The sequence below is a fragment of the Neophocaena asiaeorientalis genome, unplaced genomic scaffold, assembly GCF_003031525.2.
Source record: "Neophocaena asiaeorientalis asiaeorientalis breed wild unplaced genomic scaffold, Neophocaena_asiaeorientalis_V1.1 scaffold1418, whole genome shotgun sequence".
Lineage (NCBI taxonomy): Eukaryota > Metazoa > Chordata > Mammalia > Artiodactyla > Phocoenidae > Neophocaena > Neophocaena asiaeorientalis.
Window position 1 is genome coordinate 15,850 of NW_020173227.1, and position 9,651 is coordinate 25,500.

Below are 9,651 nucleotides of genomic sequence, written 5' to 3' on the forward strand. Positions count from 1 at the left end.
GTTGGGGTGTAGTTGGGGTTGGAGACTAGGCCTGGAATGGTTTGGGGACAAAGCCAGGGCTGTGATGGGGGCGGGGCCAGGGATGCCACAGGTGAAGGACCCGGGCGAATCAAGGGGCGGGGACAGGGTTGAGGCGGGAGCACCAGGCTCACCAGGCGGTAGCTCGGTGCTGGTGCCTTTTGTGGAGGTCTCAGAGGCCCCCTCCACAGCAGAGAAAGAGGCTGTAGAGGCTGTGAGAGGTGTGGAGACCGTGCCTGCGCTCCAGCTGCGGCGGCCGGGCCCCGGAGCCGTGAGCTCGGACCCCAGGCTGCAGGCTCGGGAGCAGAAGATTAGGCCACGGCGTGGCAGGAACGGGCGGCCCAAGAGGGCTCGCCCACAGCGACTACAGCAGAAGCAGCGGTCTGAGGCGTGCCAGTGCTGGCCCTCATAAGCCATCTGGCCCTGGTCCAGGCCTGCGGGGATGGACACGAGGGGGAAAACTGAGGCAGAGCCCCCAGGCATATTCCCAACCCTCCTGAATAGGGGCCCTTCTTGGGAAGAGGCAGGGAATCTGAGGCAGGGTACCCAGAGATGCCCTCTCCTCCCTCCTCTCCAGAATGGGGCCCTTCCTCATCCTTCTCTCCTGGAAACTGGCTGATAAATGTCTCCTCTGCCTCCCTTTCTTTCCCAGGGTGGGGGTAGACATTGGACTCCAAGATGTGGGTCAGGCTTAGACATTAAGAGGTGGCTTCAGGTGGAAGGAGAGTGAAGGTGGACCTGAAGAAGAGGCCTGGGTGGTGGCGGCAGGACATAGAAGGTAGGGCATGGCCTTGGTGGGAAGGGAGTGGGTCTTAGAGAGTAGGGTCTGGCTTAGAAGGTAGGGTTTACCTCGGCTGATGGAGGAGAGTCTTAGAGAATAGGGCATAGCTTGGAGTAGGGGCCAGGCTGAGAGGGTAGGAGGGTAGCTATGGTGGGGGGCAGGGCTAGGAATTAGAGGGCACTCTGGAGGTGGACCTAGATGTGTAGTGGTGCCTAGTGTAGGTGGGGTTTAGAAAGTATGGCATGATGGGGGACATTGGTAATGGAACTGCAGGGAAGGATATAGGGCTACAGTGCTGGAGCTAGACTTAAAGTATGGGGTATAATGGAAGATGGGGCCTGGAAGATGCCCCCAGGAAGAATCCTGGCGGTGGGGCTGTGACCCAGCTGTCCATCCATCCCCCATCCAGTCCCATGTTCACCCACCAATGTGCTCCCCACAGCCATCACAATACTCCGCGTGGCGGGCCTCGTAGCAGGCGCAGCAGTGGGGGCGGCTCTGACGCATGACATAGCGCTGCCCTCCCAGTGATGCTTCACACTCAAAGCAGCAGAAGTGACCCATGTGCCAGTGCCGGCCCTCGGCCTCTGTGCACTCAGGGGAGAAGATGATCTGGGGGGCAAAGGCCATCCATGGCCATCAGAAGGGCCTGCCCCTGCCCACCCTCTGTTCACACCCCTGGGCAGAGAGACACGAACCTCGTCACAGGCTTGGCAGCGCGGGCGCAGGCGTTCAGCATGGTGGCGACCACAGTAGACCTTGCCAGCATGGTAGAAGTAGATGAGGTCCACCAGCAGCTCCCGGCACGTGGAGCACACAAAGCACTGTGGGTGCCAGCAGGCACCCAGGCCTGCACGGCTGGCAAACACGGCGATGTCCCCACCTCCAATCTGCTTCCCGCACTGCCAAATGACAGGTGGATGCCGTCACCATCACCAAGATGGTAGGATGGATGGGGGTCAGCCAAGGCGTGTCACATGTGGGCCTTCCCCGTGGCCTTTGTGACCGGCCCCATCCAGGGGGTAACTTTGAGATAGGCCCTGGATGCTGCTCCTGGGGGAGACCACAGAGACAGGCCCTATTTCTCGTGGGTGGCCTTAAAGGCAAGTCTCCCCTTTAGGGGGTTGGGGAAACCATAGAGACAGGCCAGGCCCAGTTGGGGGATCTTAGCAACAGACCTCACCTAACAGTAAGATCTAAGGTTAGGCTCCACCCACCAGGGGGGCCTTAGAGATAAATCCCACCCATCACCCAGCTCTAGAGAACAGGCCCTGCCACTGTGGGTTGGTTCTTAAAGACAAGTCTCAATCATAAGAGGACCAAAGAGATAGCCCACGCCCCATGTACACTGCATGGAGGGGAGAAAACTCTTTCCAGGGCCTGGCAGATGGGCCCTGTACCCCAGGGCTTGGAGCAAAGGCACCATTACTCACTGAGGCCCTCCATGGCTCACCTCCTCACAGATGGCCCCAGTGATGGTCACGGGGAAGATGCGCACGGTGCCTCGCCCCAGATTCTCCCGCTTCCGCTGCTGGCTGAAGGCTCTGAGCTCTTTCTTCTCTTCCTCTTCCAGTGCTGTGCAGTACTGTGCCTGGAGTAGTGGGGATCTTCCAGGCTCCTCCCCTGATGCCTGCCCCCAGCCTTCTTCCAAATTTCATCCATGCTCAAAAAATTTACTTCTAGGCCTTTATATAGATGGTGCTTCCTGCCTTAAATACCCACCCCTTACCTCTTCTCCCAAGGCACAGCTGTGGTTTTGCCTGTCCAGACCTGTCACCTCAGATCAGCTCACCTTTCCTCCTCTGACCCTGCCCACTTCTTTCCAGCTGCCCAGCATTTGTCCAGGCTGTGTCCCCTACCTGGCATGCCCTTCCTGTCTTCTGTCTCCTCACCTCACTGTCATGTGGGGGCAGCTGGTGCAGCAGCTGCTTGATCCTGTATTTCTCCCCGGGACTGTTGACGTAGGGGACCTTGTCCTCTGGAAGGCAGCTGAAAAACTGGTATACCTGGGAGGACATGGGGGATGGGAGAAAACAATTGAGACTAGGGGTGATGCAGTGGGATGGTGGGTCCCTGCTTTTCTGAGAAAATTAAAGTCATCGTGAGGGAACTTCTATTGACCCCCTCCTCCCTACAGGCCAGATCATTTCTGCCACTTCCTAAGCATACTGAGAGTTCCCTCATGTCTTGACCCCACTTTTCCCTCCATCTGCTGCTCCACTTTTCTTTCTCCTTTATAGCAAAATTCCTTGAAGGAGTTGTGTGCATTTTCTGTCTCCACTTCCTCTCCTCCCATTCTCTCTAGACCCCACTACAGTCAGGCTTCCCTGCCCCCTCTGTCCCTGCCTCTCCTCCAAAGCTATTCCTGTCATAGTCATTGATGATATCCACATCGCTGAACTCATTGTTTAGGTCTCAGTCTTCATCCAACTTGACCCATCAGTAGCACTGGACACAGCTGGTCACTCCCTCTTCCTGGAAACACTCTGTCCCCTTAGCTTCCAGAACACCACACAGCCCTGGGTTTGTTTCCTCCTACCTTATTGGCTGCTCCTTCTCTGCCCCTGTTTTGGTTCTTCCTCAACTGGCCAACCCCTAAATGTGGGAGGGTCCTCTTGCCTCTGTCTACCTTCAGTCCCTTGGGAAACGAATCCACCCTCATGGCTATAAATACCATCTCATGGCTAATGCCTCACAAATGCGTACCTCCAGCCCTGTGACCTCTCACTTGAGTTCCAGACAACGTGACCACTCAGATGTCCAACAGGCATCTCAAACTCCAGATAGCCAAAACCAAACTTATGCTCTTAGCCCTCAAACTTGCTCCTGCCTTGGCCTGCCCCATATCAGTCAATCCATCCATCCTTGGGGTCATCTTTGACTCCTCTGTCACACCCACAAGCAAATCCTCTCAGCTCTATTTTCAAAATATAACTAGAATCTGACCACCACTCACTACTTCCACTGCCAGCGCCATCATCAGTCACTTGGACCATTGCAGTAGCCTCCCTTTCACTGATCCCCTGCTTCCACCCTCTTACAGTCCATTCTACACTCAGCAGCCAGAGGGATTCTGTTAAGTCCTAAGACAAATCACATCCCTTCTCTGCTCACAAGCCTCTTGTGTCCTCTCATTCAGAGTGGAAGTCAAAGTTCTGTCCATGGCCTCCGCCATCTCTGACCTCACCTCCAACTACTCGCCCCATTGCTTACTGTGCTCCAGATACACTGGTCTCCTCGCTGTTTCTCATACATGCCAAGCACATTCCTGCCTCAAGGCCTTTGCATTAGCTGTTTCCCTTGCCTGGATCGCTCTAACCTCAGATATCTGCATGGCTCACATCCTCACCTCCTTCAAGAAGCTCAAACATCATACACTCACAGAGGTTGACCTGGGCACCCTATTTACAATTCTAACATCTCTCTCTCTCTCTCCTCCCCTCCCTCTCTTCCACTTCCCTGCTCTATTTGTTCCGTAGCCCTTACACCATCTGACATATATTTACAGGTTTGCTTATTGGCTCTTGCTCCCTTTGGGAATACAACCTCCATGTGGGCAGATGTATTTTTTTGTGTTTTGTTCATTGCTGTGTTCTCAGTGCCTAGAACATTGTCTGACATGTGGTAAGTGCTCAGTGACTGTTTGTTGAATGAATCAATCAATGGAAATGTAGTGAATGAAGTGCTGGGATAAGACCTGAGGTAAGGGGAGGACAGGAGAGGGGTGAACAGGTCCTGAGGAACTGGCCCAGCGATCAATCAGGGTTCCCTGCTAGACCCCAGAGGGGTCAGAAGGACATGCACAGTCTGACCATGCACCCTAGAGTTTCCCTGGAAATAGGTTCCTACTTGAGTGTGCATGTGTGTGTGTGCCCACTGGTGAGCAAGAGTGGGTGGTGATGTTTGGTCACCTGCTCGGGCTTGAGACCAGGGGGCACCCAGGCATACTCCTCCGAGGCACAGCCGGAGTCGTCGTCAGAGATGGAGTGGCGCTGGAAGTCTGAGATTAGCCGACACATGATGCGTTCCAGGTCCACAGGCACTGTGTGCACGGCGTGCTCCTCCCGTGGGCATTTGCAGTGCTGGCAGATCTTTCTGAGGGGACCGGGATGGGGGGGTCAGCTCCTAAGGGATGGCCCACTTGGACCCCTTGGCAGCCCAAGGAAGTCCAACTGAGGGCCAGAGACATTCAGATTATCACCAGCAAAAGACTCCGAGCCAGACAGGGGCCTGGGGGCGGTGCTGAGCGGAGGTGGGGCTGTGAGCCAGACTACTGTGGGGAGTTGGCCGGGGCTGTGAGGGGCAGAGCGGCCAGCTGGGGGCAGGGCTGTGAGCTGGGAGTGGGGCTGCGGGGCCTGGGCCGAGGATGTGAAGGGGTGGTGGGGCTGTGGCAGGTCTCAAGGCCATCCCCTGACTTTCAGCACTGGGACTTGGGTCACACTCTCCCGGCAACGGGCCTGAGTAGGGGTGGGGTTCTGAGTCTGAGATTGGAGTTATAAATCTAGGGGTTTCCCCTCATGACTTTGGACGTGGTGGGGGAACTTTCCCTAGGGGTGGGCTCTAGCTTGTGCTGAGGCTCTGAGCCTGAGTGAGTAGGGCTCTGTCTGTGGTATTTTATGGGACGTTTTGGGTACAGGGCTCCGCTAGGATAGGACCTGGGCCTGGGAGGGGAGTTCTGAGCCCCAGAAGGGGGCTGGAGGTCAGTGGGCGGTTCTTAGAGCCCGGGACGGAGGATCTCCCTAGAGATGGGACTCAGAAACTTGGAGCACATTTCTGGGGGCGGGGCTGTGTAGTAGGCGGAGCTCTCCTGGGAACTGGACAATTGGGAATGAGTCAGGGGAGGGGCTCTGGACCTGAGCTTTCTCTAAGACCTGGCTCAAGCCTGGGGGCGTGGCCTAAGTTGGGGGGGGGGTTCCCCTAAGGGCAGGTTCCCATAAGGGCAGGACCCTGACGAAGACAAGGTCCTGGGATGGTCACCTACCTCCAGCCATGCAGCAGGAAGCCGGGGCACTGCTCCCTGCAGGAGTTGCAGGGCTGGCCTCGGTCTGGGTCCTCTGCTTCTTGAGGCTGTAGTGGGAGGGGGCAGACGCGGGACCCGGCGAGGTGCGCGCGGGCGGGGAGGGAGAGAGAAGTCAACGCCCGCCTCTCCACTCCGAGGCCGGCAACCACACGCCGGGGCATGTCCCACCAGGGCAACGCCGGGCAGGCTGGGACAGAGTCCAGAGCGCGGGGGAGGGGGACACAACCGAGGTAGAGGCGGGGGAGCTGAGGCCACCTCCCTGTATGCCGCCCCTTTCAGGGAATTCCCCTCCCCGGGCCAGCACTGGACTCCCCTCACCCAACCTCGACACCTCCCCACCAGCCTCTGACTCCTCCAGGCCTCAAAACACCTCCCCCTGAACTCAGAGTACTCTCCCCACCAGAGCAGAGCCCCTAATCTGGGTGTCTCCTCTCAGGCCTCATCTCGGCCCCTTCTCCACTCAGGAAGCCAGTAGCACTCCAGTTCCACAGGGTAGGAATCTGAGACCCCATCCTTACTTGGGATCCCCACGTGAGCCCTGCTCCTCTTTTCAGAAGCTCAAGAGCCCATCCCCCAAACCCTGGCTTCACCTTTTCATACCCAAGGAACTGAGACCCTCCTCCAGGATCTCAGGAGGCCCTTGAGCCATTCAGAAACCCACACCCCAAGAAGCCTTGGCCCTTACCCTTCATATCCTAGGGCTATTCACTCTTCCGGACCACCAAACGCAGACCCCACCCAGACAGCCCCTCCAAGGGAAGAGAGAGACCCTCCCATCTAGGAAGTCAAAAGCTTCCTGGCTCAAGTGGAAGCCTGGAAGCCCTCTCCTCACAAATCCCAACCACTCGACTCTCAGTATTAGGGCACCCCAGGAATGTAGGGCCTCACTCCTCAGTTCACCTCCCGCCAAGGTACAGGAAAAGGTCCCTTTTCTCATAAGCTCAGGAGGCCCCTGCTCAATCTAGGACTCCAGGACCCAATCTTTTGGCTCTCAGAATCCCCTCCCATAATTCACCGGAGAGGGGAGTGCACCAGGTCCCCGGGGTGCTGATAAAGGTGTGCGGAAAGGTGACTAGGGAGCAAGGGCCACCAGATCTCCACGTTCCTTCATCCGCATACTTCCAGCAGTCCCATGCCCTCCGGTTTGGGAACCCTGAGGATGGGGATTCCCAGATCCTCTGGGAGCGCCTCCTCGCTATCCCTATCCCCTGCTCCCTCTCCCGGGCCTCAGTTTACCCTGACCCCCACCGCTGCCCTGAGTCTCGCTCACCGCGCGCCCTGAGCGGCGCCTCCGGGACCCACGCGCGAACATGGCGCGTCCAGGCAGGGTCAAGCCGGGCCGGGTCAGGCGAATGGAATCCTTGTGGCCGTCTGGCCACCGCGCATCCGGCAGGGGAGCTCTCGGTTCCGTAAACCTGACACCGGCGTAGGAGGAGCGCGCCCAGCGGGGTCCGCCCCTGGGCCTGTTGTCTCTCCCGGGCCAAGGCGCCCCCTGCCTAGAGGTGAGGGGCGCGCAGCCCAGGAACGCCGTGCGCGAAAGCTTCCTTGCACTCCTGCCTGGGCGGGAGCTGGGCCTCAGAAAACACGGGCCCCAGAGCCCCCAGGGTTCCACATGGTCTCTCACAGGACATTCTAGGCCTTGAGGGCTCTGTAGTGGAGGAGTGGGAACTTGGAAGTGGCGACCTGACTGCAAGGAGTGTGCGCTACAGTACTCGTATTGACGCTTTGTGTGATTTATCTTGGATGTTTATTTGGGGGATGGGTTAAAGCCACCTCTTGGCCCCCTCCCCACTGGTGATGTTCTGAGGGTCTCTTTCCCCCGGATGAATGCTGCAAGAATGGTCCCCAGCCCCATCGCAGCCCCAGCTGGTGCTCCCTCACCCCATCAGAGAGCTGGATCTTCTGTCCCCGCCCCACGTCCCCGTTCTCATCCGTTTTCAGAGCCGGAGGGGGTTAAAGTTACCGGCCAGGTTCCGAGGCCCTCTTCCCTGTTCGCTCCCCATCTTTACAGGCCCAGCTGCGATGCCCCCTAAGTCCCGAGAAATAGATTTTCAAGCCTTCCCTCCCCTGCTCTCACTTTTCTCTCTCCAGTGATTCTTTCCCTGAGCTCATTCCCTGAGCTCGGAGTCTCTCCGCGCTCTCAGGCTTCGCTATGCCTCGGGGCTGGGAGGAGGAGGTCCCCGGCACACAGCCAGAACTCCGGTGCCCGGCCAGGGTCTCTAATTAGGCACCGCGGTGGCGGCGGTCAGCCGGGCCCTTCATCGTGGGCGCCGGGGACTTCACCCCCCATCCCAACCGCGCCCCATTACGCACATCCTGGTCACTTCCCGCCCCTCCCTGCCCCAGGGAGGAGCCTGAGACAGGTTATAGGGAGTGAATGAAAGAACTAACGAGTCACCTTGGTGCCCCGCCTCCCGGCCTTGCAGCCTAGTCGGTCTCCCGGTTCTCCAGCTGGACCAGAGACAAGGAAATAGAGAGACATCAGGGTCTGAAGAATGCGAGGCGGGTGGCTAGAGGGAAGTCTCCCTTTGAACCGTTTGGGGATTCAAGGACAGGGCTCCACAGGGGCTGGGAAGGGGCATGGCTAAGGGACCAGAATTAGAACCGAACCCTAGAAAGACTGGGCATTCGGTGGCCAGTAGTGGGGCAGTTGTCAGGGCTACTCAGAGAGTGACTTAGAATGATCGGCAGGCGAGAGGCTTCACAGAGGATAGGGCTGGGCAAAACACTGTTGGAGGGGCCGAAAATGGTGGGGTGACTCGAACGGTGTCCAGCAGGTCAGAGGCGGAGCTTCCTCTCGCCTCCTCTTCCCCATCTTTCTCTCCCCCCTCCAAAAAGACACACTGAGAAGTAAGAGCCGTGTGGACTAGGTGGTTGAGGAGTTTATTTAGGGGAGAAGAATTAATCATATTTTTTCCTCCTCGGGGATGGAGTCTTCAAACAATACCGAAGGGCATGGGAAAGGGTGGGGGGCTGGAGGGGAGGGGGAGGGGCCTCAGCCAAACAAAATGGCAACACACAAGCACAGGCACTACCGACGTCACAGACACAGCAGAGGGTGCAGGATAGGGGCTCCAGACCGGGCCTCCAACCACTCCGGGACGGATGGGGGTGTGGAGGGAGGGAGGAGGCCGGGGGTGGGTGGAGAAGGGTAGGTCGGCCCCACAGACCCTTTGGCTCTGTCCTCTGAATGCCTAGCTGTCCCATCTCGGGGTAGGCAAGGGTGTGGGGGGTGCCTCTCTCTGGATCCCACCCCTTACCCTCCAAGTCTTATCTCTCAGCTCTTCTCAGGCCACCTCAGTCCCCAGGCTTGGCCAAGGATATTCCCCCCTACCCCTAACGAAACCCATCCCTCAGCTCCTAACCAAGCCTCTCACCTCGCCCTCCCCACTGCCAAGCCCAACCACTTTAAAACATATTTTCTTCACTGCTCCTTTGCGGGGCCGGGGCTGCTCCTTCAGAAACCACCATGCACGCCCCACTCTAAGTCCTGAACTGTCTAGAACACGGACCACGACCTCCAAGTTTGGCCCATTCCTGAACTCCACTTCTTGCCTTGCCCAAGGTCGGCCCCCTTTAGAATCAAACTCTGTCTCTCGGAGTGTTCAAAGCCACACCCCTTCCATAGATTCTGGTCCCAATCCAAGGCCCGCCCACTCCGGGGCCTCACCCACGGCCTGCTTCAAGCCCCACCCCTTCTAGAACCACGCCCTTAGCGTTTTTCCAAACCAAGTGTCCAGGTCCCAAGTCACACTCCTTCCGTAGAACCCTGTCCTACTCCAACCCCTGCCCACTGTGGGCCCACCCGCTGCCTCACCCAAAGCTCCACCCC

At 58.1% G+C, this 9,651-nt stretch overlaps 1 protein-coding gene across 3 annotated transcripts in view; it reads right to left on the reverse strand.

The window, feature by feature from the left end:
• The window catches only part of PRICKLE3 (prickle planar cell polarity protein 3), a 9,155-nt gene extending 1,119 nt beyond the window's left edge, over positions 1–8,036 (reverse strand). Inside the window, exons 1-8 of one of the 3 annotated variants that reach the window (XM_024745239.1) lie at positions 7,897–8,036; positions 5,781–5,866; positions 4,711–4,894; positions 2,692–2,805; positions 2,253–2,390; positions 1,498–1,701; positions 1,225–1,411; positions 153–452 (exon numbers count right to left, since the gene is read on the reverse strand). In XM_024745239.1, coding sequence (XP_024601007.1) covers positions 153–452; positions 1,225–1,411; positions 1,498–1,701; positions 2,253–2,390; positions 2,692–2,805; positions 4,711–4,818 — 1,051 coding nt within the window. In that variant the 5' untranslated portion in view covers positions 4,819–4,894; positions 5,781–5,866; positions 7,897–8,036. Of the gene's footprint in view, positions 1–152; positions 453–1,224; positions 1,412–1,497; positions 1,702–2,252; positions 2,391–2,691; positions 2,806–4,710; positions 4,895–5,780; positions 6,798–7,089; positions 7,552–7,896 lie in introns of those variants that run through there. The other 2 variants (XM_024745238.1, XM_024745237.1) reach the window with 2 other exon arrangements.
• Positions 8,037–9,651: the final 1,615 nt, after the last annotated feature.